This window comes from Trichoderma breve, chromosome 5 (genome assembly GCF_028502605.1).
Source record: "Trichoderma breve strain T069 chromosome 5, whole genome shotgun sequence".
In the NCBI taxonomy this organism is placed as follows: Eukaryota; Fungi; Ascomycota; class Sordariomycetes; order Hypocreales; family Hypocreaceae; genus Trichoderma; species Trichoderma breve.
In genome coordinates, this window is record NC_079236.1 from 2,114,096 (window position 1) to 2,140,986 (window position 26,891).

The 26,891-nt window shown below is 52.0% G+C and overlaps 6 protein-coding genes across 6 annotated transcripts; 4 read left to right on the forward strand and 2 right to left on the reverse strand.

Annotated features, from left to right (window-relative positions):
- Positions 1-2,146: 2,146 nt before the first annotated feature.
- On the forward strand, positions 2,147-4,010 carry T069G_08321 (KH domain-containing protein; the record flags this gene model as incomplete). The annotated part of the gene is made up of 5 exons (XM_056175531.1): positions 2,147-2,195; positions 2,253-3,449; positions 3,513-3,607; positions 3,671-3,824; positions 3,880-4,010. 5 exons carry the CDS (start codon positions 2,147-2,149, stop codon positions 4,008-4,010), a joined length of 1,626 nt encoding a protein of 541 aa, XP_056026480.1.
- A 6,050-nt stretch (positions 4,011-10,060) lies between these two features.
- Positions 10,061-11,017, reverse strand: T069G_08322 (uncharacterized protein; the record flags this gene model as incomplete). Its single annotated transcript, XM_056175532.1, has 1 exon — positions 10,061-11,017. One exon carries the CDS (start codon positions 11,015-11,017, stop codon positions 10,061-10,063), a length of 957 nt encoding a protein of 318 aa, XP_056026481.1.
- A 2,479-nt stretch (positions 11,018-13,496) lies between these two features.
- On the forward strand, positions 13,497-15,018 carry T069G_08323 (eukaryotic aspartyl protease domain-containing protein; the record flags this gene model as incomplete). The annotated part of the gene is made up of 3 exons (XM_056175533.1): positions 13,497-14,420; positions 14,502-14,649; positions 14,711-15,018. 3 exons carry the CDS (start codon positions 13,497-13,499, stop codon positions 15,016-15,018), a joined length of 1,380 nt encoding a protein of 459 aa, XP_056026482.1.
- A 3,737-nt stretch (positions 15,019-18,755) lies between these two features.
- On the forward strand, positions 18,756-20,526 carry T069G_08324 (6-phosphofructo-2-kinase domain-containing protein; the record flags this gene model as incomplete). Its single annotated transcript, XM_056175534.1, has 4 exons — positions 18,756-18,864; positions 19,117-19,706; positions 19,774-19,887; positions 20,008-20,526. 4 exons carry the CDS (start codon positions 18,756-18,758, stop codon positions 20,524-20,526), a joined length of 1,332 nt encoding a protein of 443 aa, XP_056026483.1.
- A 654-nt stretch (positions 20,527-21,180) lies between these two features.
- On the forward strand, positions 21,181-21,843 carry T069G_08325 (uncharacterized protein; the record flags this gene model as incomplete). The annotated part of the gene is made up of 1 exon (XM_056175535.1): positions 21,181-21,843. The coding sequence occupies one exon, from the start codon at positions 21,181-21,183 to the stop codon at positions 21,841-21,843; it is 663 nt and encodes a 220-aa protein (XP_056026484.1).
- A 1,401-nt stretch (positions 21,844-23,244) lies between these two features.
- On the reverse strand, positions 23,245-25,784 carry T069G_08326 (LIM-domain binding protein domain-containing protein; the record flags this gene model as incomplete). The annotated part of the gene is made up of 6 exons (XM_056175536.1): positions 23,245-23,718; positions 23,776-24,093; positions 24,174-24,476; positions 24,536-25,138; positions 25,216-25,427; positions 25,493-25,784. The coding sequence occupies 6 exons, from the start codon at positions 25,782-25,784 to the stop codon at positions 23,245-23,247; spliced, it is 2,202 nt and encodes a 733-aa protein (XP_056026485.1).
- Positions 25,785-26,891: the final 1,107 nt, after the last annotated feature.

Consider the following 26,891-nt stretch of genomic DNA (forward strand, 5'->3'; position numbering starts at 1 on the left):
CTGAATCTGCTTCGTTCCGGTCGCACAAGCACAACTCGACAGGCTTCTGATATTTATCCTGTCCCCGCTCAGCGGCCTGGTCCTACATGACCACGCATTTGCATGAGCAGCCCATGGGACACCATCGCGCAGATTGGACTCTCTTGTGGCCTTCGCATTGGGGGCAGTCTTCGGTGTCGTAGGAGAGGTCGTCTGTCCTGCCGGGGCAATCGTCGCGATAGCAACGCGTATTTCCTCTTGAGACCTGATGCTTGCAGCGATATTCGATGACGTTGCGTGTGCACATATTGCTACTCGGTTGTCTGCTCCGTGCCGGAAGCCGTCGATGGGTAGCTCGGGATCGTTTGCGGATAAAATGATGAAACGTGCGATGGGTGTGGCACGTTGAAAACGAACGATGCTTTTCTTCTTCTTCGTCGCAAAGTCAAGTGGAAAAGCCAATCCGTTTCATGGGCGATATCTCATATTGAACGAGTGTGAAGTCTATACAACAAATATGACGAGAATCACGAGTCAGTTGACCAACGGTCCCTTCAGGTATTTAATAGGACGGCCACGCGTAATAAAAAGCACACAAAACCCGATCCAGCCCACCGTTGGCTGACCTTATACGAGCAAGATTCCGTGGCTACCGGACCAAAAAAAGCATAATGGGTGCGGCTTAGACTCGGCGGCGCGCGTAATCAATAGCGTTCGGGAAAGACTTGAGACCCGAATGGAAGGATTTTTTCTCATGTCACCGTACGAATACTTTCAAAAAGTGAATAGCGCGCTACCTACTAAGACCTTCCGGGTACCGGCGACCACTGAACGGGCAGTAAATACGGGCAGAGACAATTCATACGAGTACGCGGGCAGCCAATTCCGCAGCTTGTCTCAATCAAGTGCCCCTGTCGTCGCATGTGACTTGTTGCTTGTCCGATGCTGAGCTTGAACTGAACCTCCATGGATTGCCGACGAACCTTGCTTGCTTGCCTGCTCAGCAGGACTAGGTAACAGACCAGCAGTGTGCAAATCAAATAGTGCAGCTTTCGCGATAGCCGCGTCTCGTGGCCTGAGCATCAATCAATCACATGGTGTCATTGTCATCCATGGCTCCTCACCAAACGGCTGGTTGACAGAATGAAAATGAAATTGCACTTTGCATCGGCCTGGTGTGATTTACGAGTAAGTCAAGGGACCTTGGATGGCACCTAGATCAAGCTGCAGGGACTCGTACCCGCTCCTCACGCTCGCCACTTACAGTACAGCAACTTGTCGAATGCAGCATGAGATTAGCTTCTGCCAAGTCGAGCGTCGAGTCCCCAGGCCGTGTCAATTACGGCTAAGGCCAGGGTGGTATTCCGAACGGAGCGCCGAGGACGAAAGCAGTAGTTGAGCATTGCTGTAATATTACTCGTACTCGAGAGGCCTTTTTTGTCACCCAGTCCAGTCTTTTCAGGTACCAGAACGGCGAACGGCGACTGGGGTCCGCCTCTAACGCTTTAACGCTGTCCTGTAACGGTCGAACCCCAAACTTGCCCCGGCGCATCATTAATCCGGTCGCCTTGAACTACACGAAAAATTGCATCAATATCATGGCCATCGCCAGTCCTTCCACCATCTTCCAGCCTCAAGGCAACCACTATCCACAGGCTCAGCGACAAAGCGCCCTTTGTCTTCACCTGGCTTTGAGTGAGGCGACTTCTCGGGATTAGCGCTGCGACCGCCTGGACGGCTTTGTATACTTGGTCCGACAACGGCTGCGCTCTCACTCTTTCTTCGCAAAATCCAACTAATAGTGCCTGAATCCATCTTCTTTCTTGCTTTTCGCAAGTCGCATTGTGTCCAGCGAGATACCATACCAATCCGATCGCAAGTGGCTATACGACGTTGATTACAATTTGGGTCGCCGGGTTTTTAAAATTGCGCGCGTGTCCAATCTGTGAACATTGCCTATGCTGTGTTAATCAAATCAATCCACCTGCTGTTGCTGTTACTGTACTCTCGCTCGCTCGCTCGCTCCGGCTCTCAATCTTGCCATTGACTCCCGGTTACCGACGTTTTCTGCCCATCAGTCAATCGCGCTGTACCGTATTCTAGCAGCGGCTTTATACCGGCTTGGAACATACATACGCTGCACTCTATACTGCAATAATCCGTCGCCATGGCCGAGCCTGCGCATCCTGATATCCAGAGCATCTTGGCCGCGCTTGGTGAGACACCAGAAACCTGTGATGGAGCCCAGACCCCAAACTGACCGCGCGCATCAGCTTCCCAAAGGCCTCCGTCGTCAGCCTCGACCCAGACGCCGCCCGCATCTGCTGGCGCATACCCAGCACCGCCTGGCAGCGCTCAGCCAGCGTCGTATCAACCCCCGCCCCCAGGCGTCGCGGGTTTTGCTCCTCCCGGCTCTGCCCTGCCCGCTCCCGCCTCCAGCGGCAATGTCGACCTGAGCGCTCTTCGACCCGTCAACTCGGGCACGATGAACTTTGACGACGTTATTTCCAAGGCGAGAGCGTATGCGACCGAGAAGGGCATTACGCCTTATGACCGCCCGCTCGTCTATGGCTCAGAACCCAGAACCTCTGACAGGTCCTTCCGCCGATCCAGATCACGATCTCCTCCTCGCGGCGGCGGCGACTATCATAATGGCAGCTCATACCGAGACGATCGTCGTGGGGCTCCTCAGGGTCGAGAATATCGCGAGCGCTCCTACTCTCCCCCATCACGTGGACGCACCTTTTCCCCTCGTGGCGGCGCCGGTGCCGGCCGAGAAAGATCTCCTCTGAGAGGTGGTGATGACAACTCCGAGACGATTCAGATAGAGTCCAGTCTGGTTGGCCTTATCATCGGCCGCCAAGGAGAGAATTTGCGACGGATCGAAGCTGACACCAATTGCCGTGTCCAATTCTTGGCGGCTACCGATGGTGGTCCCTTCCGACAGTGCAAGATCACTGGTCCACGTGCTCGTCGTGCCGAAGTCAAGACAGCCATCAATCGCATCATCGAAGATAGTGGAATGGGAGCCCTTAACCGCGCCCAGGAAAAGCCTCGTGATCCTGCTCGAGGCGGAGCAGCGGCTTTGAGGGATGGCGAGGACCATATGCAAATCATGGTTCCGGATCGCACAGTCGGCCTCATCATCGGACGGGGAGGCGAGACTATCAGGGATCTACAGGAGCGATCTGGCTGCCACATCAACATTGTTGGGGAATCTAAGAGCGTCAACGGTCTGCGTCCCGTCAATCTCATTGGTAGTCGTGAGGCGGCCGCTCGGGCCAAAGATTTCATCATGGAAATTGTGGACAGCGACAGCCGGGGCGATGGTCCGGCCTCTGGCACCAAGAAGCCCCCCAGCGCTGCCCGCAACGAGGGACCGCCGAGGGAATTTTCCGGCGGTTCTGACAAAATCAATGATGCCATTTACGTCCCGTCAGATGCAGTAGGTATGATCATCGGCAAAGGGGGTGAGACCATTCGGGAGATGCAAAACAGTACTGGCTGCAAGATCAATGTGGCTCAATCGTCAGGCCCTGGCGAAGTCCAGCGGGAGATTGCGCTCATTGGTACCCGAGATAGTATCGCTCGTGCTAAGCAAGCTATTGACGAGAAAGTAGAAGCAGTGGTAAGTTGATGACAGACACCTTGCATGGTCCTTCAACAAACGTCAATACTAATGCATGGGCAGCGACAGAAGAGCAGCGGTAGCGGTGGCCCCCCCGGCGGCCGAGGTCGCGGACCGCAGGATGATCGACCGAGCTACTCCCAGCAGGGTCCCGACTCGTCTACTAACCAACCTCCCCAGTCTTCTTCAGCCGATGGCTCAGATCCGTATGCCCAATGTAAGTGCCCTCTATCTGACGTTGAATCTTGAATCCTATTGACTCCTGTCGCTAGATGGTGGCTATCAAAACTATGTCGCTCTCTGGTATCAATCCTTGATGTACCAGCAGCAGCAACAGGGGGGACAAGCGACACCTCCCTCCGGAGGCCCTCCTGCCGGTGCCCCTCCCCCCGGAGCCCAGTAAAGCTTGCATGTGTTTTGATTGCAAGCAGCCGCGTGCTTTCGTGACTGGGTGTGACCTTGACACTGGATGCTGGCCTAATAAACTTGCAGACTCAGCGCCCCTTGAAGATGCCATGATTTTCTTGACTAGCACCACCCCCGGAGCTCTTCTTCCCGACTTTAATCACTCTTGAACAAGAAAAAAACACACACAAAACACACAAAAAAGCCCACGACTATATGACACTATTTTATGGAGTCCACGTCTGTACTCACCAAATTTTTTATACCCCGCCATTTTCCCTTCTTTCACTCTCGAGGATCGCTGAATATTTCTGTTCGATTCTACGGCCCCCGTTTAATATGATGAACGTATACCCCCTTTTTCTCTTTGCCTGGTGGCCGTCTGACACGGAGACCTGACATGCTGGTTGTGCAAGCGACGTCCATGCCTGCTTACTATGTTCTTGACTCCCGTATTGCCGCAGTACAATCATGGTCCTGAGGTCAATGTCCCTGGAAAAAAGATTACAAGTTGACAGAGCTAGGTGACAGACTGCATTGCTCTGAATCTGGATGTTGCAGCTGGGCGTCTTCGGCGCTGTGACTTTTGGATTTGCTTTGACATGTCGACATGTTGCTCACCGGCCTATTGCTGCGAGAATGACGTATCTATTTTCTGACATACATACTATCCATCAAGGCAATCCTCTCCATGGACGGATGATGAATGCCAGGATATGGTTTGTGTCGGCTTCAATATGTCACAAGCAGGTGACTTGCAGCGACAAGCCAACACTGAAGAAGCAGAATGACGAAGAGAAGAAAAGCGAAGAAGAAGAAGAAACAAAAAAAAGCAGAAAAGAAAAAAGAAAATGAAGAGAAAAAGAGAAAGCTACTGGATCTTTGATGTCGCTTCCTATCTGCTACACAATCTACGTAATCCAGCCGGACTCCTCACTGCCTACGGATACCTACCATTCGGACACAATTCTAGGACATAGTCGAGTGACGAAAGGACGTTGCTGTTTTTGGCCTATGATCACCTAGTCCTGCACAGATGTGCCAGCGCATCTCTGCCCCTTGTTCTATCTTTATCTTTTTTCTAAGTTGACATTTCTCGCATCAGTTGCGATGCGATGTCTTGATATTGGAACTGGCCGTGCTTCCTGCTGTGGCTGATGAAGGGAGTGGCGAAGAGCGACATGGAAGTTGAAAAGAGTTGCCACGGTTTGTATATTAGCATAATTCGCTACATCAAATAATACAACTGCCATTGTGAAAGAAGAAGAGCGTATATAAGAGTAATACATCATACATAAGCACTGCCCGAAAGCGATCATCATGGGTCTGACAGGGATGCAAAAGAGCTGAAAAGATATCCCCGTCTTACTTTTTGTTTGCCGCAAATATTTGCGATTGAAGCCTGCAGGCAGCAGGGCCTCGATCCTGCTAGTCGAGGCAACTTGCATGTGCGGCTGGCGGAGGGTCGAAAGGCGTGACTGCGATTGGGGGTTTTTAGGGTCGAGACGCATATGCGATGCGATGCAGATGAAATGCATGCGGAACAAGGGAGAGAGGTAAGTGAGAGGCGTCCAATCGGGTGGTGCTGGGGCGAGGGGCCGGTGAGATGATATGGAGGGGGTAATGGAGTCTGTCGAAGTGATGTGATTGATGCGAGTATGCGGGCTTCGATGGGGATTTATATAGTAGTAATATCTATGGTCAAATCAGAGAGAATATCCACACGTACATACGCGTACCTTGAGTACTAGCTGATGCATCTGTCATGTCCATGCTACTGTACCTTATGTATGCGCAGCGTGTACGAGTATTTGCACAACCCGTCGGGATGTCTTGACTTGGGCTAAGAAAGAGCCGTACAAATCGCGGCACGCCGGGAGCATCTTCCTGCTGTAAGCTACTTGTCGTATTTCCTGCCATCCTAATGTCTATCTTAGTTGCGGTGTGGACTGGGGCATCCCTGGCGATCGACTTATGTTCCCTTTTTGCGAGGAGCTGGTTATGGAGTCGGGTCCGATTGTACTCGTATGTAGATGCCGAGATATCATGTGCTTGAGAAGAAACACATCTATTACCTGCAATCCGTAGAGAAGGGCGTTGATGTTATTAAGAGCCACTTTTTGTACGGAAGAAGAGTCCGGGCGCGTATGGCGGAAGCCAGGTTGCCTGCGGATTTGAATGATTGTCTCGGGCTTTGCGAGCTGGACGCCGAAACCTTTCATGGTCGAGGTCGTGTATATGCAATGCACATGCATATGCAAATGCAGGCAGATTGAAAGGGCTATCTGTCCGAGAGCTGCTATAGGGCTAAATACGTGCCCTAATTTCGAATGCATGTAGAGAGTCACCGTCTCATGTCGTCTGTACTTTGGGGGCGGAAGACTGCTTCCCGCCGGTAGCCCTTGTAAACACACGCACACACACACTTGGACGGTTACTGGCATCATTCAGACTCCCATGAATCGCGACAATGGCCGGGCCGCTTCACCTGGCCGCAGAAGGCCGGGCTGCATGTGACTCGTTTATGCTGCCTTCTGGCCCTGTTGCTTGTTTTGTAGCCGAGACGATGAACCGGTACTTGGGCCGTTAGAGACGGTTGAGAGAGAGGAAGCGTCCGCTCCCGGTGCACGGCGAACAAGGAGCGAGAGACATGCGGCGATGCTTGTCGGCGACGATGGGAAACGGGCGAGAGACAAGAGGCGGCAGAGTGGCATCTGGCCGTGGTGAATCAGGGGCGGGATTTAGCTTGGTATCGTAGGTAGTCTGTGCTGATGGCGTAAGAGTAAGAGTAGGAGTGTGAGTATGAGTATGATGAGTTGATATTATATGGATTCGATATATGATCCAATGCATAAGCGAGTGGAAGTGAAGATACACGCCTACCTGAGGTATCGATAGGCGTGCTTATGACTAAGTGATTTTTTGTATAGAAGGTACTGTATCCGTACCCAAATATTACATCAATATTCTACCAACGTACAGGTAAACGCAGCCATTTTTGCTTCCGTCATCCCCCATCCGAACTTGTGCTCGTGCATTGCAGCTCCAATTTGCAGCATCTGGCCAATGAACGTAGCCGTCAATAGCTGGCAGCAGATGCCAGATGCAGGCTGGTAAAATGTGTACGACAAAGACCCCTGGCCTCTTGTTTCCTCTCCACTCCCGGGGGCATCTGAATCACCCTGTCAGTTTCCTTGACCCTCACGCTCATCGCTAATCTGTTGGTCGATCTTCCGCTCACTGCCTCCGCAGCCGTGAATCGGATTTACGACTCTATTCATCACTGATACTTTTCGTAAAGGCATGGTGGCGCCGAGCTTCCCCCTCTCGTCCCGCCCATCCGCCCGTCGTGGACGCCGTTCGGGTTACAGAGACTGGTGGAGAGAGGAGACATGACATCTTGGGCCTCGCAACGCTATATCCCGTCCGAGGCGGCGGAAGGAATCCGGCGGCAACCTTGGTGGACGCTATGGTTCCACTCTCTAGACTTTCCCTCGATCCCTTGGCTGGATATGGAACAAGCTGCGCTTTTGGCGGCTACTCTTTCACGACCCGTGACGCTCGTGGCAGCTCCTCGATGCGTTTTGATTTGTCCAGCCAAAGTCCAGTTGTGTCGAGGCTAGCTTTGTCTTCCTCTCGACGACTCAGATCCAAGGTGGCGAGCGCACAAGTGTGTCTCTCAAGCCGTGCTTGTCGTGGTACAAGACAGGACGGGAGGAGACGCGGGTAGTACCCTTGCCAAGTCGCTCCATAGCGTCACAGCCCTCCAAAGGATGGATGCAGATACATTGAGAGCGGTAACAGAAAGTATACTAGGCCGTAAGAGCGGTAGAGGTTCTCGCATTCGATGAGATGTCCGGCGGGCTTTGAGACATTCATTGGTGTGTGCATGCAACTAACAGGCCAACTCTTGCTGCAAGAAAGACACAGCACACCCCTCCTAACCCACTATAGGACAAAAAAGGGAAGAGTCGCCTCTAGGAAAAACGATAGATCTCTCCATGCATGTCCAGATTGCGTGGGCCAAGGACATCAGCAGCAATATGGATGGACGCCGGCGGTGTCTCGTCTCGCGAAGACGGCTCCGTTCGACTCGACTCCCTACCTGTGCCTGGCCGGTGACCGTCTGTTCCGATCGATACCTTGATCAGTCCTAGCCGACGCAGCTTGGTATGCTCTGGATGTTCAAACATTGTAGCTACTACAAGCTGGGGACCCACCCTATATTTGCCAACATATTTTGCACAATCAATTACGTGGTGGGCTCGGCCGAATATGACAAGTGACAGACGGTGGTGCTGCTGTGGCCATATCGAGTGAGCGGAGAAGCGTCCGTATGCAGGTGGGCTGTTAATCAATGGATGCCTTTTGTCATTTCTGTTTCGAGTTTGTCCATCTGGGAGGGAGATTTGAGTGTCAAAGTATGCGCACACAGATCCATTCTTGAGCTTGTGATTGTTGGCTGGTATGTCTTCATCGCTTTCCGCATTGAAACTTTGTTCCGCACCACACAATAAACGCCATTTTATGCACTAATCCTTCCCTCTTCCTCTCCTTCATGATCTTCATTTCCTTCTTCTTCACCTCGTCTTCCTGAAAGGCGTCATCTGGTGCTATATGCAGCGACCCGCCTGTTCAAGAGCCAACACGAACGACAAGGCACACCGTTTCTTGTCATCCGTGCAACCCTGGCAGCACCCAACTCAATTACGACGCAGGCTTCTCGTACAACAAACAATTTCGGTGTTCTTTTATTCAATCAACCAACGCAATTCACCGATTAAAGAGGGGACAGAGGAGAGAAGAAAATTTACGAGTGTTTCTCTCGATCAAGTTGACGGAGGCCCGTGTGCATTCCCCTACTAACACAATTTCATTAGTCTGTATGGATCCTCCCCCCCTTCTTGTTTTTTCCACAATATGAATGAATTCATGTGTTGTTGGTTGCAGAGGCAGCTCGAGCTAATGTCCGTTTCCCTAGTCCCTACAGACTAATCTTTAATACTGCCCCCATGCCAAGGAAGACTTTCTTGCTCTTCCTATCTTTCGGTTACAGAATCGTCGAAATTTCTCAAAAGCTGTTCATTGATGGGAACACGCAATTGGGCGTAGTTCCTGGGCCTTGCTTTTAACAATCATCCACACCGACCCCTTTCAAAAACACAGTCATGTGCCGTCTGGTCATTTTCAGCGGCACTTGCACCACGTGCGGCGAAGAACAAATATGGGAGGATCTCACACAACAGCTGTCATGTCTCGAGGCAAAAAACAACGGAATCTTTGGAGATTGCTCCAAAGGGGTTTATCAAGAGCAACACCACTTCGACCAGGAGTGTGACCAGTGCAGCGAGGAGGACGAAGGAATCGGTGATGTCGAAGAATTGGGAGCAGAGGCAGAGGAAGGCCTTGTAGCTCATGGGAAGCGGGGGGCTTCGGAAGAGAGATCGACGAGTTCACGGAAGAAGGCCAAAACTTGAACAGCCCTCGATACAACCCAATCCTTGTCACTTTGCGTCGATTGAGTCGACTGTCTTGCGAGCGAGCGTGGCGTACAACTACTCTCTTTTTCTTTTTCGTCTCTCTTTGGCCAATACAACGGTTTCGGGATATACAGGTGTGATGGGTACAATACTGGGCGTTGATGGAGTTAAAAGAGGATGAATTGGGGCACCGGCTATAAACATATAACCTTCACATGGTCACGATTTCTTTTTGTTTTGGGATCTGCATTGTCACCCATCAACCGGCATAGCTAATTATTAAAAAGCGGAGTTGGGGTTCTTTTCTACTGTGGAGGGAGGAGACCATCTCTGATGAAGGAGATGCTCATGGAAGACGGCTTCAACAAAACTGGGTATGATCAATTTTGACTTATCGATACTTTTTGTGGCACAAAAGATGCCTGGGGTATTATTCACTGGCTTCACGGTTTATACGTCTAGTTCTATCCTGAATATTTCTACAACTATGGATGAACGTCTTTTGAGAGAACGCTTTTCTTTCCTTTTTCTCATCCGATTATGGCTTTGGTCCGTTCATTACATCCACCTACCCATCCATGATCGTTTCTTGTTTTATCTCTTGATTCTTAGTTAGCATTTCAGCTTCCAATCCAACCTCGTCCCCTCCCCATGTCTCCTTGACTGCTTGCCAATATCGCTGGCTATCTTTCCTAACAAGCGACACATGCTCTCCACCCTCAAACCTCTCCTTGCGCACCTTGAACCCCGAGTCTTCTGCCCTCTTCGCATGGTCTTCGACGTGGCGCCAGCTGATGACGGCATCTGCCGTGCCGTAAAGGTAGGTCCTCTGAGTCTCCCTTGGGAGCAGACTGCCTCTCCTGAGGGCTTCAGCGTTGAGATTCTGAGCAGGCCGCGTGAGGCGGAGCTTGTATATCAGCCAAGCAACCGCAATGACCATGTGGACCAGCGGAGAAGTCCAGCGAGGCAGAGACTGGAGGAGAGCCCTATGCGTGCTCTCCCACACGAAATTTCCAGGGCAAGAGTCGAGGCAGAGGGCATACCGGGGGATGACGAGCCTGTTCCCGGCGGCGTCTCTGCCGAGCTCTTTTCTCAGGAGCTCGCGGATCCTGGCGGCGGTGCTGACGCCGCCGTTGGAAAGGATGTGCAGCAGGACGCGGGGCTTGCCGCCGTTGCTCGGGGCTGCTGCTGCTGCTGAGGTCTCTGGCTCTGCGAATTGCTTGAGGATGCGGATGGCGGGCGGGATGTGCTTGCGGGCGAGGCTCGGCCAGAAGACGTGGGATGCAGGGGAGCGGATGAGGAGGATGCGGGATGATGGAAAGAGGGCGCGGTGCTGTGCAATGTATTTTGCTATGTGGACGTCTCGGGCTCCCATCCAGCTGAGGACTAGGATGAGTTCTGGATCGCTGGAGTTGCTGTTGCTATTCTTGTCGAGGGATGCAGGATTTGGTGGGATGTAGTATGATACGGAGGGACTTAGATGCTCCATGTAAGAAAGAGGCGGCTCCTTTTTCACCACCACCATGGTATTTTTAGACGCCATTCTTGTTTGTGTTGCCGTATAAGTCGTTTTGAGAGGCGTAAAGGATGGTCTTGGTCTTGAAATAGTTGAGCCACGACAGCTGTGCAAAGAACGATAAGGAGAACGAGGATGAAGACGAGATCCCCCGTCTCGGGCTCGGCGCTGCTGCAGCGCGCAGCTGAAAGACGAAGCGAAAATCACATGGCGAGACTGGAGCTGGAGGGCATCGAGGCCCCGGAGCATGCGCGGCAACGGCAACGGCAACGTGGCGGCGAGGGAGGGCATTTGTGGCAGATTTAATGGGCACTATGAACTATGGAGATTTGGATGTTCATGCGGCGGGTTGTGTGTGGTTTGGGATAGTGTCGCAGAGGTAGCCCAGGTTGGCAGGAGATGCGACTGGCTGGCGAGAAGATTGGCACTTGATAAGGGGGAAAGTATGTGTATGTGCATGTAAAAATGACACGAGTTTCTTTTGGTAATGCTGGAATTTGTATACAAGTAAAATTACGTTTGATTTACGGGAGTTTTTGTGTCTATGAAGGTGGGTATTATTCAATTCGAATTGTCGGTGATATACACTTGAATCCTGGCGTGTGGGTTATATAGCCTCGGCTTAAACGGTAGACGGCAACTGTTTTTTTTTTTTTTTAATACCCGGTGAAGAAGCGCGGGATAAGGCCGTTGAGAAGCGCAATTGGCCGATTTGATTTGCCAATCGGGGGATCGGGAATATTGGGGGCGCCGACGGATTTGCCGTCCAGTGTTATTTTGTTATATGGGGGTTTTCAACGGCGTGGCTTTTGAGGTTTCCTGTTTGGGTAATTGCTTGGTTGCGGAGCGTGGGATGATTGTTGTTGTGGGGGAGGGTAGAAGAAGATTTATCGATATTATATATAGTTGGTTCTTGGAGAAGATATTGTTTCATGTTTGATTCTGTAGAGTTTAGTTGTCGCTGATGTTGGATCATGTCGTCGAACCTATCGTTACTCTTGCAATTACCTGTTGAGATCCAAATACGGCTGGGTAACAAGCTGGGATTAGACAAAACACTTGGCGTTACTTGTCTCGGCAAATAAGCGAAGTTGATATACAGAGCGCAAGATATGAGGTGCCACCATAAATGCCGGATCAGGATGGCAGTGTTGTGTATTGTATGTGATGTGCGACTCTGCAGTCTGAGGTATGACGAGCTGGGGGACGAGACTCGACGGCATCGTTTACGGATGGAGAGTAACTGGAGAGAGTTTACATGTAACAGATCTTGCTCCGGTTGATTTAGCGTTTCTCTATTTGTGTTGTTTGGGGAGATGTCTTGTGGAGAAAGGGGGCTGGGAGGATGCAGCATCTCGAGATCCGAACCCGACGGCTATAATGGAGTTGTACAAGGGGGTTCCTATTTACGGGGTGTTGGACGGATCTTGGCAGCTTTTGACAATGGATATCAAAGTTAAGCTTGATCTGACATGTTTTTTGTTAAAGTTAGAGATGAGTTGGAAATAAAGTGGCAGATTCTTTGATCGCAACGACACGATGATACCGGGCTTCAATGGCTGCATATAGCATTGCTCTTCGATAAATGCTATAGAGCGCATCTACAAATATTCCAAGTAGGTGTTATTGAGACCCGGCCAATCAGCTGTGTGTCTCGAAAGACAGAGCTATTATTACCTGTGATACAGGAAAGGGTACGAAACAAAACAGGGTCAGAGCAAACGTCTTGGCTAAAGTGCTCCAGAAGCGGATGTGACATCGAGCTATCAACATGAAGATACTAGACATTTCAAGTTTATTGTTTAGAGTCAGTGTTCGGAATCTGTATACATGTGCCAGACACATGTTCTGCCGTATAGCTTTCAGTGGTCAAGGTACGTGCGAGTTGTCTTTAGGCTTTGATTTGATAACTCGGCAGCCTCTTATTCTTCAGACCGACGCAGAGAGCTCACTATTTCATGCACACAAATGCATACGATATATGCCACTACATAGATCTCACTGCAGCTTCTCCTATATCACCTAAGATGCAACCTCGTACCAAGTAAAGCACCAACACAAGACTCGACGATATCCTTCCCGTCCATCCACGGAAAAGAAAGCAAACAATCACTTTTTTTTTTTTTATTATAATCATCGAGTCCGTCCGGCTCCCCTATCCGATACTTGCACAAAGGATACCCGTCAGTGAAACAGGTGGCACGTTGATGCAAACAACCGTTTTCTCTTCCCTTTTTCTCCGTGGCCAGCTGTCGAGAAGCTGTGTGTGCTTTGACCTCGATTCTTCTCGCCCTTTTCAACGTCCCAGCTTTCAGCTTTCTTTTTTAACCTCCATCAGTTCGAGATATCAAGGCAGTTTCCTTTTTACCTATACGGCTTGTCTCGCATCTTCATCTCCTCTTTTCCCTTTCATCCAACTTTGTCTCCTTTTCCTAGTTAGTTGTCGCTGTTGAGCATTTGTTTCCCCCTATCTCGACTCAACTCAATCATGGTCGTCGTGAAGCTCACGCAATGGCTCATCTGCCTCCTCGGCAGCTTCGTCATCACCGCATCCTCCGCTGGCCTGCCCCAAGTCAGGCGCCACGCCCCCGACTGGGACCTCGCAAAGCCCATGAACGGCCTCACCTTCCAGCGGGCCAAAGCCGTCAAGGAGCCCAGTCAAGACCGCGCCACGATGCACTTCTCACACCTCAAGGGCATCAAGGGAAAGCCGGGCCAGCAGCACTCGGCCGTGTCTGCGCTTAGCCGCGTGCGAAGCAGCCTCAACTCCAACTCCCCCGGCTCCTTCAAGCAGTCATTCCAAAATGTCAGCGCCTTGACTGATGCCTCGACGCAATACGCTATCCAGTGCGGCTGGGACGGCGTCCCCGTCTGGCTGCTCTTTGACACGGGCAGCTCCGATACGTGGGCGACCAAGACGGGCTTCAAGTGCGCGGATCTAGGCGGCGACGCTCACAGCGAATCTGCCTGCGGCTTCTCCAAGCCGTACATCGACGGCTTCGGCCACGGACAGATTGACGAGCTGCACTTCTACCTCAAGTACGGCTCGGGCGAGCGAATCTCGGGCCCGATGGGCTACAGCGACATCTCGTGCGGCGGCGTGACGGTGTCGAAGCAGCAGGTCGGGCTGGCCAACAGCACGTACTGGCACGGTAACAACGTCACCGTCGGCATCCTTGGCCTTGCATATCCCGCCATCACGAGCGCCTACTATGGTGATGTTGGTGACGAGGCGCCGTGGAACGCCATGAGCTACACGCCGTTCCTGACCAGCGCCATCAGCCAGGGGAGCATCGACCCCGTCTTCAGCGTTGCGCTGGTCAAGAACTCGACGGACGGCGTCATTGCCTGGGGAGGGCTGCCGCCGATGGACTGGCAGTTTCGGGGGTTTGCAAAGACGGATCTGATTGTGGTGAGTTTTGATGCTGGTGATGATGATACCTACTATACTATATGATGAGGATTTGGGGGGACTGACATTGAGGGATTGCAGGCAAATCTCGTCGGCCAGCCTGAGACTGCGTGGAAGTATTCGTTTTACACGATTGTGCCCGACGGCATGAAATGGGACCAGACGACGGACACGACCAAGTATCCGTACATTGTCGACACGGGCACAACGATGCTCTACCTCCCTCCCCGTGAGTGTATAAACTACTTACCGTACTATATGCACTGACACAACTGACACAATTCCCTTAGCACTCGCCGAAGCCATCGCCAACTCGTTCCAGCCGCGCGCCGTGTACCTGTACCAATGGGGCACCTACTTCGTGCAGTGCGACGCCATCCCGCCGCACTTTGCCATCCTCATCTCGGGCGTCGAGTTCTGGATCAACCCGGCCGACCTCATCTACCAGGACCTCGTCGACCCGCTGACGGGCTACTGCGCCATTGGCGTTGCCAGCGGCGGACCGGGGCCGTATATCCTGGGCGACGTGTTTCTGCAAAACGTCGTGGCCGTGTTTGACGTGGGGGCGGCCGAGATGCGCTTCTACGGGAGGAAGTGAGTGGGATTGGAGCTTTATTGAGGCTTTATTGTAGGGGTTTTTCGGTGTAGCCTTGGTTGATGTTGATGGGATGACATAGCATGAGTTGTACAGTAGGGGCTGTTGTTTTTTTCTTGTCTGCTCCTACGTATTACGTGGTTGTAGTGTTTGAAATGTCGTGAGAATTTGGGACACTTTAATTCAAGATTGAATTTGTGGCGGATACTTGACCGTTTGCGTCCTCTGCATCCTTCTTCTCGTTATCTTTCTGTTTTCTTGTTTTCGATGCCGTCTGTCTGCACAAATAATTGATTCGACCAGATGCGTCAGTGTCTTATCAGCAGCATCAACAAGATGAAACGAAGAGCAATGCAAAGGAATGCAACCCGTTGCTGAAAGGGTGCAACACGATGCGACCAAAGGCTTATCACTACTATCACAGTTTCCCTGTACTAATAACACCGCGTACTTCGTAGCCCCAATCCAAAAAGCCAAAGCCAATCCACCGCCCCCCCAATCTGCCATTATCAGGCTCTTGCGTGCTTTTGCCCAATTGCAAAGGAGGAAAAAAAATTGCCAGCTTCTCCCTGCATCTTACAACGGTCATCAAACGAGACTCACCAGTTTCTTTTCTTCTTTTCTTCTCTCTTTCTCTTGAAGATTCAGCCAAACCCCGCGAGTGATATCAAGATCGACAAGACGACGCGGCATTTCCTTTTGCTGGGCAGCTATTGGTCACTGGGCGACGACAGACCATGAGAGGCGTTGCTGCTGGGCCGCCGACGGTGAAATCGCCGTCGGGGAGGACGAGGGCGAATACGTGGAGTTTCAGCAAGGTGAGATGAGCATAACAGTCTCTTTTGTCTTTGTCTTTTGCCCTCATTCAATGAGTCGCCTGCTTCGGTTGCAGCGTCACCCGACGGACACTGTCTGGATCTTCTACTCTTTTACTTTCTACCAGCAAGGCCTCCGATATGCGGACATGATGGGATGGCTGCCGGTCAAGTGACTGCGAGCGAGCAAGGAAAAATAAGAGCCATGGCGAGAGTGGTTGCAGATGCAGATGATGCAGATGCAGACGCAGGCGGTGAAGGTTCCACCAAGCGCAGCATCAAAGTTGTATTGCATCGACAAGGCATTGCAGACGAGCAGCATGATACGCACAACGGGAGAAACATTCGGAGAGAGGAAAGACTTCCGGAGAGCAGAGACCCGGCATGGCTTCAACCGGCTAAGATTGCTTTTCGATTTGCCGTCTCAGTTGCGCTCAGGCCATTGCAACATACGAGATGAGCAATCCGGTCCCATGATTGGGCTTTTTCTTTTTTTACTCCAGGTTGTTCTTCTCTGCATCATCGGATAGCCCCGGGTGAATGGCAGCCTTTGAACCGAGAAAAAAAAGTGACAACTCGGCTAAGGGGCGTGTTCCTGCAGAGGCGACCATTGCCCGTGGCCACGATGCCCAAAAGAGGCAATCATGGGGATGAACCCCGAGGTGGAGAGACGATTGCAGAGGTCGACTCTACTCTGCGATCGATGCAGCAATCGTCGGACCGCTACCATTGGGCCGCGTCCGAGATGGCGAGATGGATGCGCAAATGGTTCGACGCGGAGACGAGGAACAAGGGAAGAGTTTGACCTTGGCTCTACTCTTCTTCATTTCACTGGCGGTCACCTGCCACCCACGAAAACGAGACGCTCGAATCGGAATCGAAAATGGAGTGTCGGCCGGGACGATTCGGATTCATGGAATGGATAGCTGTCAGGGGCTGCAGCAAAGCTTGGAAGGGCTTCCAGCGGCTCGCGGCCCCGCAGCGCATTCGCCCAGGTGCTAAGCCCCCTAAACTGGCTCGCCCAGCTCCAGCTCCAGGGCTTGTTCCCGCCGTGAGCCGCCGTCTTGGAGCTCCAAATTCCCCAGAGCGGCGCCCCCTCCCCCACTGCGAGTCGCTCGGTACAGGGGGCGGAGAGCCGCCAGGCAAAATCAACCACGCAATATGGAGTAATCGTAATTACTTCGAGCTCCGTGTTATAAGCACGACGCATCACGGGGACACTGGATGGGATTTGAAGGGGAAGGGGGTGAAGATGAACCTGTACTGTACAGTGCAGTGCAGGTACAGGTACCAGCATAATTGGGTACGGGCAGCAACAGACTCGGGACACAGGCAGAGTCACCAACCAGTACAAACGAAAAGCTGCTGAGTTGAGCCCAACAGGAGACGACAGTCAATGCGGGGTGTGGCCGTTTGCTGGAAGAATTGAAGCCGTGGCAAGCATTGGAGAAAAAATACATGAGACAGGGGGACCTTTTCCACCCCCCTGTTCTTGATATTTTCTTTCCTTTTTCCTTCTTTTTTTCCATCTCCATTCCTTCTTAATTCGGCTCCGGCTCTGTCCTGAAGACATCAGTGCGCAAGGTGCACTCGTGCTCGCTCTTGCCGAGACTGGGCTGGCTGTCGTCACTGGCCTTTGGGTCGCCTATCCGCGTGCCTCAGCTCCTCCCCCCGGCAGGCATTTTGCATTTATTACTACATAGGTAGCAGCTGCCACCACCACCAGCTCGCACTTGCACTCACACACACACCTGCAAGCCGTCGGCTCTTCCTTCCTATTCCCATTGACAGGATAAACACACGTTTGAGGCTGCTTCTGCTTGGCAGGAACTACCTTTCCGAGCATCTGCCACTGCCTATCTGGGTATTGGGCATTGCCCAACGTGGTGCGCACTTGCTCGATCCGATACCTACAATTACGGGTACCTTGATGATCTGGGGTATCTTGTAGTTTAGTTTGTATCTGCCGGGTCACGAGCAGCCACCACCGCCAACATTTGGTACTAGGCAATACTTCTGGGTGCCGATATACCACCTGTCACGTCTTTTCAGGTTTTGCATCTTTTTGCTCTCTTCATCATCGTCGTCTTTTTCTCTGTCACAATCACTTTTCCGTCTTCCACGGACATTTCCGCAGATCTGCATCACAGAGATCTGCATCAGAGAGGATTTCAAGCTTTTCCTCTTTGTTTGCTCTCCTCTCCTCTTCTCTCCTCCTCTTTGATCAAAACAATCGGCAAAATTGACATCTCGATATTTTCTGCCTCCAATCACAGCCGTCATACCACCTGTGGCGTCTTTGCCATCTCTGCTGCGGTGCTACCCGCCCTGCAGCAATTTTTCCCGCTGGTCGTCTGCAGGCTTGCCTCGGCTGTGGGTTTTTCATCGACCACTGAGGCTTAGTGCCCATCAGCCACTAAAGCGGCTTGACGTCGATTCTCAACTTTGGACCCTTTTGAGCTGCCTCTGCCTCTGCCTCACCTCTCCCACACCCTCACGCGCGCAGTCTTGAATCAACACCCCTTCACGCACTCGCCATTGCCGCGCTCCTCGTCACGTTCTACTCGATTAGCCGTCTTTCACCCATTGATTGAACCTGCTCTCGGCCTCTGCAGCCACTCTCACGCAACCTACGTCTGACATCCTCTGCATCGCTCGGCTGTCTCCCGGTTCTATCCATCAGCTGAACTTTCACCTTCGCCTTCGGTCTCAAGAGGGACTCCGAGGGCCAGACCGTTCTCTGCTATCTATTGTTATTGTCATTACTGCTGCTGCTGCTGCCACTGTCTCCTCTACTCCTGTTTCGCCCTCATATGTCTCAGCCGCCTCGCCGGATGCCTCTGCTATCACACCCTAAACACCGTATTAGCATACTTGATCTTACCAAACTGCCGTTGCAGTAACGCCGGCTCCATCTTCTTGACAATGCCGTCGAAAACTAACAATGGTGTGGGGGTTCAGGTCGAGGACACAAAGATATGCGTTGTCATGGTTGGTCTCCCGGCCCGCGGGAAGAGCTACATTGCCCAGTTAGGTATGTCTACTCCATAAACGTGGTTTTGCTTCTTCCTCGTTGCGAAATCATCCCCTGCTTCCGAGATATTCCTATGCAACACATGTGTCCCGCACCATGCACGTCTCCAAATGTCTACACTTTGGCCATTTCTTCCCCTCCTCCCCTAGCGTGCAAAGTGCCTGATTTCCTCCAATTTCTCACGCCACTTTTACATGAACCTACATGAACTCTGGCTAACAGTGTTTCTCCTCTGCCTGTTTGGATACACAGCCCAGAGATACCTGCAATGGCTGTCGATTCCGGCAGCGACTTTCAATGTCGGCAACTATCGGCGCAATGACGCTCCACAGCCGACTGCCGACTTCTTTGATTTTAACAATCCCGAAGGAGAGCGGAAGCGCCGTGCGGCTGCCGAGGCCGCCGTTGCTGACATGCTTGCCTGGTTCCGCACCGGCGGCGTGGTCGGCATCCTGGACGCGACCAACTCTACAAAGGAGCGCCGCAAATGGGTCATGGACACGTGCACCGCTCACGGCATTGAAGTGCTCTTTGTCGAGAGCAAATGCGATGATGAGGAGGTCATCATGGCCAATATCCGTGACGTCAAGCTAACGAGCCCCGACTATCGCGGCCAAGACCCCGAGGCCGCGGCCCAAGACTTTCGCAATCGCATCAGCCACTACGAGAAAGTTTACAAGACCATCAACGCCGATGAGGATGAAGACAATTACACCTACCTGAAGCTGATGAACGTCGGCAAGCAAGTCATTATCAACCGCATTCAAGACTATCTTCAAAGTCGCATCGTCTACTACCTCATGAATCTGCATATCCGGCCACGATCAGTCTGGCTATCGAGGGTAAGCAATCATCCCGGGCTGCGCCCAAGACACCTCTCTTCTATTCATCTTACTAATTGTCATTTAGCACGGAGAATCTCTATATAATCTAAGTGGCCGCATTGGTGGTGACATGCTATTGTCTCCCCGAGGCGAGCTGTATGCCAAGAAGCTGCCTGAGCTGGTGCGAGAGTCCGTCGGAGTATGTTTTATGCCCCTTCCTGGTTGCGATTTATTTACGTGCAATGTGAAGCTCTCGCATTGGCGAATATGAAGATTGTGTGAGTTGTATGTAGTACCAGTGCTAACTATGAACTATTAGGATGACCGCCCTCTGACGGTGTGGACCTCGACATTGAAACGTACCATTGCCACTGCCAGATTCCTCCCGCCGCACTACAACCAACTGCAGTGGAAAGCACTGGACGAATTAGATTCAGGCGTGTGCGACGGTTTGACGTACCAGGAAATCAAGGATCGCTACCCCGAAGACTTTGCGGCCCGTGATGAGGACAAGTACAACTACCGATACCGCGGTGGCGAGTCTTACCGCGATGTAGTCATTCGCCTGGAGCCCATCATAATGGAACTGGAACGTAGTGAGGACATTCTCATTGTGACGCACCAGGCAGTTTTGCGCTGCATCTATGCATACTTTATGAAGAAGGACCAGGCCAAGAGTCCCTGGATGAATGTGCCGCTTCATACATTGATCAAGCTAACGCCAAGGGCGTATGGCACCGAGGAAGTTCGTTACGAGGCTCACATTCCTGCTGTGAGCACTTGGCGAGGAAAGGGAAGTACCGCTAAGCACGAGAATCCCACTCCCGAGAGCCTCTGAGCAGTCACGAGATGAGAGCTGTGGGGGGAAAGAACGGAAGGACAGGATGAGGATATATTGGAAGCATATAAGTTGATCATCAACTGAGAGCATACGGAGTTTGGGGGAGATTAAGGATCAGAATCGCCGACCAGCGGCACAAAAGGGCTAGTATACCATCTTATTTACGCTTGTACTCATGTGGTTATTGGATTGGAAATGGTGTATCTTGTACACGGAATGCATTGTCATCGGCCAAGGATTAAGGGGTGAGTTTATGATTGCTCGACTCTAAATAAAATGCAATAATCTATCGATTTCTCTTTTGCCGTTTGTGACTTACCACACGTAGCATCTCAGCCATTGCCGAAGAAAGTGGATCTATATGCGTATGTGATTCACAGCCACCTTCAACCCTATCTCGGTCAAACATGTGAGGTGTCGTAAATCACTGTCAAGGGAAACTTGATCGGGAAGAAAGCAAATCATTGATCCTCTAGAACAATTATGAATAGCCGCTTCCCTCTCATTTTTCTTCTCAGGAGGATTCTTCTTCTCGCTTTACATGAAGGTATCAAAGAGTATATGAGTGAGCTGATGATGGCGTTTTGTCAATATATCCTTACAGTCGAAATATCGCGGCCGCTGCAACACTACGTCTTTCAGCAACCCATGATGATTCCTATGCCAGTGCCGCAGTTTGTACCGTTACAGCAGCAGCAGCATGTCCCGTTTTCTACGATGATGATCATGTCTCCTCCTCCTGTCGCCGTCATGCCCATTTCGTTTCCGCCTTCGCTGCCGTTGACAATGTCCATCTTGCCACCTGGAGCTCCTTTGGCAACCTCAATTCCGCCGAGCAAAGGCTTCAAAGTTGTTTACTTTGGGTACGCGGCCACTGAAAGCCGTCAGCCTTGGTGCGCAATCCACGCCTCCTGGGTGAACATCGTGCCCAGTCGCGACGGGCTATTGGCGGCCGTTGCGTCGTGGACTGGACTTCATGGCCTGGCGATCCGGCATGCTGGGGGCAGGATCGACGCCGGGAAGGTGAAGCTGTACGTGATGCCGAGGGACAGTTCGGGCAGAGACGGGGGCTTGTACGGGTTGCAGATCGTGCCGGGGGAAGGGCTGGTGCTGCCGGCGGATGTTGTGAAAGTGGTGACGCTGGATGTTGATGAGAGGATCTGGGAGGAGGCTGTGAGGGATGTTAGGAGGGAGGGCTATGAGGCGCTTGTTGCGGTGGATATGAGCGTGAGTGCTCCTGATGGTGGTGGTGGTGATGCAACTCCAGCTCCTGATACTGCTGTTACTGCTGCTGCTGCAACAACGACAGGCTGACTGACAGACTGTAATATGCAGTATCACCACCAACATCATCCTCACAGGCGCATCCGAAAAGGCATCATGTTCACGAGAGGATGGAAAAAGGCGTCACGGCACATGTAGTAGTGATCAAAAAAAAATTTCATAAATAAAACCAAAAATCAGTATGTGCTACCAAGACACTTTCAATCGTATTCCAAAAGAAAACAAAACCAAAATAACAAACAGATAAAACAAAGAGTCTCCCAGTACACTATAAAGCTGAGAAAGCAAATCACCCGTTGTACATCCATCCTGTATTCCAAAAGCCAGATTTTTTTTGTCTTCTCCTTTTCGATAACAAGAAATAATAGAATAGAAACATACCATCTTGCTTATATATCGAAATACGATAGCATGACGGAACTCCAAAACACCGGCAAAAGGGGGGGACAGAGTAAAAAGTAGAAAACAAAGCAAGTGAAAAAGGAGGAAGACATCCTCCGTCAGACAGCCCTCTCTGATCTTGCCATTGGGAAAATAAGATATCCTGCCCTTACTGGCTTTTGGGGTAGTGCTTTTATGCTGTGCCAGCCTCATCATAAGGAGCACACTGCTTGTAAACAGTAATAGGGCCAGACGAAATCTCCCAAGTTGAAAATATATATGGAAAGAAAAAAAAGAGGCTTGGCCTTGAAAACGTGGAACCACGAAAAGGAGAAAGAAATCAAAGCGAGACGCAGTAAAAGCAAAAACCACCAGGCAGGTCGAGTCTTCCAGATAAAATTTATCGTACACGAGTAACTCCGTTACCCAAATTATAAGAGCCTATCCTCCTTTTCTCTCCCGCCAGCGCCAACACAACTCTAATGTTCCCTTCGCTAAACTGTCGCACAACGTTGCAAGACCCAAAACGCCGCATCTCATGGCGTCTACTCCGTATATATCGTCATGTAGAGAGCAGAACAAATGTTGGAAAGAAGAAAAAGAGCACTGGGTCCTTCCGAGGCCGCGTGAATCAACATTGCTTCCCACTCAGCGTGTCCAACTGCTCTCCGGGTCTTGTTCATTGCCAACATATGCACACACCAACCGCTGGGTATCAATCCACCGACACAACAGGACGTGCGGGAAGCACGGCGTTTTTCAAACAGCTAGCAAGACACGCATACTGCCAAAGCGACCAGTATGCCGTCCCAGTTTCTCTTTTGTAAAACAGAGCTTTTTCCAACTGGTCCAATATCAATCAAGAAAGGCCAACATAAAACAAAACACTTGTGGAAAGCAAATAAAAAAAATTCAAGCAAGAGACGCCACCATGCTGCATGATGATTAGGGACATGAAAATAAACATGGACGTGATGCGTGCTACGGCATAGTGTGAGCCGTGAGCAGGGAAAGGTGTCCAACAACGTAAATCGTCTACCACATCGCACCTCAAGTCGCGCTGCCTTTCATGCGTTTGGCCATTCGGGGGGTTTGAGGCTTGCCCCTCCCCTGTATCCCGTTAACCTGACCGGAACCCGGTGTGGCGGAATCATCTTCGACCTTGACGGTAGATGGTCGGCGGCGCTTGTTAGAAGCTGGTGATGTGTTTGCGCTCGGTCCGCTTGAACTTGTCCCCTGCTGGCTTGGTTGGAGCTGCATGCCGGGTGCTTGGCCGGGCGCAGGGCTGCCGATGTGAGGCGATCCAGGCAGGTTCATGTGCACTGCCGCAGGACTGGCTCCCATTGGGAACTGCCCAAAGCTAGGTGTCCTTGGCCCTTGTGCCATGGCCTGTCCATTCATTATTGGCGTTGCGCTGTTGATCTGAGTTGCTACGTATTGCTCAAGAGCGGCGTAGGGGCTGAGGCCAGGGTTGGAGTGGTAGAACCCAAACAAAGGGTTCATCTGGCCCATAACTTCTACAATCTATGCAACTAGTTAGCCTCTCCCTTTCCCTCTCGCCCACAACCCGTATTCACATACCTCGAGGAACTGATGCACAGCCTCTGTGACTCCCTTGCTGTTTACTGCCGAGTCTGGTAAATCGACCAGAACTCCGGGCGGCTCCTTCTGAGGGGACTTGAGCTGGCGAGATTTCCCCTTCTTGGACATTTCTGGTGACTGTTTGCCATCCATTGTATTTAAGCTCCGCCATTCCTTAACCCACTCGTGTGCAGGCTTTGCAGCTTCGATTACATGTTTCCGGGCGACGTATTCTTCATGTCTTGTGGTGAGGAACTCAAACAATTCTATCTTCTGTTCGGCATCAAACTGAGCGCGCAGTGTACCCGTGGCCACGAGCTGAACACAAGCCAAGTTAGCAATCCGAGCAAATGAAATAGACGAGGCCGTTTGGCCATTGCAGGCGAAGAAGAACATACATGTGATCCCGTCTCGTACCAGTAGACGAAACTAGCCCTGGGGTTCTCAATACAGTAGCAATCTCCTGGCAGTGGCCTATCGCTGCTGCCGCTGTCGAGAATAAGCTGCATACTCTTGACGCCACTGCTGTAATTGGTGTGGAAGAAACGAGCAATCGCTGGGTAGGCAATTTCGTATTGCTTGTCTGGTGTATCTTCGGACTCGCCAACGTGTAATGAAAACCGGAAGACGCCATTGGGTGATGAGAAGAACTGGGCTACAAATCTATTCCAATATGACAGGTCGTCTTTGCTCTTCGCTCCCTAAACAGTTGTGTGTCAGCAATCAAAGTCCGCTTCGAGCATTTCGGGAAGAGCCTTACAGGGAAGCCGCTTAGGCGTTCGCCAAACTGCATCAGTTTCAAGAGGCATCGGGTCTTCATCCCTTCTCTCAGTTGCTGCTGCATCATAGAGTTGGCCATGAGCTGCTGGGTAGCAGCAGCGGCCATCTGAGCTTGGTTCGGTGCTTGAGCTTGCTGGGGTTGGGCTTGGCCCGGCGGGATCTGGTTTGCGTGGACAGGTGTCGGTGCGGGTGTCTGCGATGGTGTCTGCTGTCCTGACGGAGCCGGTGTACCGGCTTGTGAGGTTTGCTGTGGAGTTGGTTGTGACTGAGGACCTGGCTGCTGCTGCGGCTGAGGTTGAGGTTGGCCTGGCGGCTGCGGGGTCTGCTGTTGCTGCGCACCCATCTGGGTCTGAGCGCCAGCGGCCATCGGGTTCTGCTGTGGCATGCCCGGCATAGATTGTGCATTCATCGCCATGTGTTGGGCCTGGTTGTGATTGGCCGACATTTGTTGATTGTGCGCTGCCTGTTGCTGGGCCTGTTGCTGGGCTGCTTGTTGTTGCGCTTGCTGGGCCGCTTGTTGCTGGGCTGCATGTTGTTGAAGAGCTAGCTGTTGAGCCATGATCGCCGCCTGAGGATTGTGCTGCTAGAGCAAAGCAAAGAGATGTAAGTAAGCGGCTTAATTCTGCTACCACTGTCAAAGCATGCATGGAGGGAACTTACACCCACATGACCCAACCCAGCGGCGGCATTGCGTTGCCTGAGTTGATGAAGCTGCTGAGGGCTGAGCTGCATGCCCATGGGTATACCGTTAACACCACCGGCACCCATGTTTTGAAACTGCTGGGCGAACATAGCCTGCTGCCGCTGCTGCTGATGAAGAAGTTGTTGTTGTCGGATAGCGGCCATTTGCGCGCTTGGGTTGTTAATGTTGACTACGTAAATGAGCTAAGTCAGTTCCACGAGATCTCTCCCAGGTTCTCTTTTCCCTTTCACTTACACTGCTGTTGCAAGTGCTGCTGCTGTTGGAACATTTGCTGTTGCTGCGCAGGACTTAGCTGATGGACCGCGTGCGGACCAGGACTGGCGCCGGGCGGTATGGCACCCATCAAAGCAGGATTGACCGGGCCTCCTGGGCCGGAGACGGCAATGTGGCCGCCAGCGAACTGGTGAGGCATTCCGGCGGGCGCGCCTTGCTGGCCCGCGTTGGGAGGCATGCCAGGACCGCCCATGGGATGCCCTGCGACTCCCGGATGCCCCATGGCAGGGTGCCCCGCGAAGTTGGGGCCCATACTTGTAGCCATCATCTCTAGTTGAGGTCGGCTATCCACAGCGTGGATATCGACAAGCGCCCGTAGACACTATCGCGGGAGCATACGATGGAGGTTGTGAGAGGATGCGCGCGCCGTCGAGAGAGAGAGAGCCCGCCTGACGATTGCTGTCGGTTGAGATTCGCTCTGTTGGCGTCTCCTTCGGTTCTTCTTTCGAAATTCGCGTCGCGGCAACGAGAAAGCGTGGATTACGGGGTAGTAGGCGGTGGAGACGGTTGCACCGTACCCAGAGCGTCCAGAAAAAAATGGGAGGGAAGGAATATCGATCGAGGGCGCAGATCCGTGTCGGGAATAAAAACCGAATCTATGGCGAGAAGAAGCGACGAGGCGTGCAGTGGCGACGATGCATCGGCAACAGTTAATGCGGTCCGATGGGTAGTTGGTGGTGCGATGCGTGATACCACACCAGCCCGACTCAAGACGTCTGCGACGGGGTGACAAATAACAGCTCTAGCGGCTGAGTGGGCAGCAGGCAGGGGAATAAGCCCAAAGGAGAAGTGACTTGGTTTTCGGGGATAGTAGATCGGGGCGCTGTAAGCAAAAGGAAACGAGAGAGAGAAGAGGCTGGCAGATGGGACGCGATGCAGGGCGCGAAGACAAGAAAATATCTCCCCGACCGAGATTCAACGGGATTCTGCAGAGCCAGCTTCCAGCCTAGTCCAAGGCAACCGACCCAACCGGACTGTTTGGCAAAAAGGCGTGGAAAATTGCCCAGCGCAACTCCCAGCACTGTCCCCCACAGGAACGGGGATGAGGTTAAGGGACGGGACGAGGATCAGAGGGTAAGTGAAGACGAGAATCTAGAGACAGACGAAAGACAGAATCAGAATCGGAATCAGAGCCAGAAAGTTGTGTTCAGGTCCCAGGCCTTCTGGCGAGACGAAAGACGTCGCAGTGCAGGCAAGGCGTCGATAATGCCTGCGGGAGCGAGACGGCGTTGGATCTTCTTTGCTGTGTGGGTATGAGTGGGTGGCCGGCGAGTGACCAGGGGAGAGAGAAAGGTCCAGGGGACGGCGGTGGGGATTATGCAGCTATCCCGTACCAGAGCCCCGCTTCTGACGATGGCAA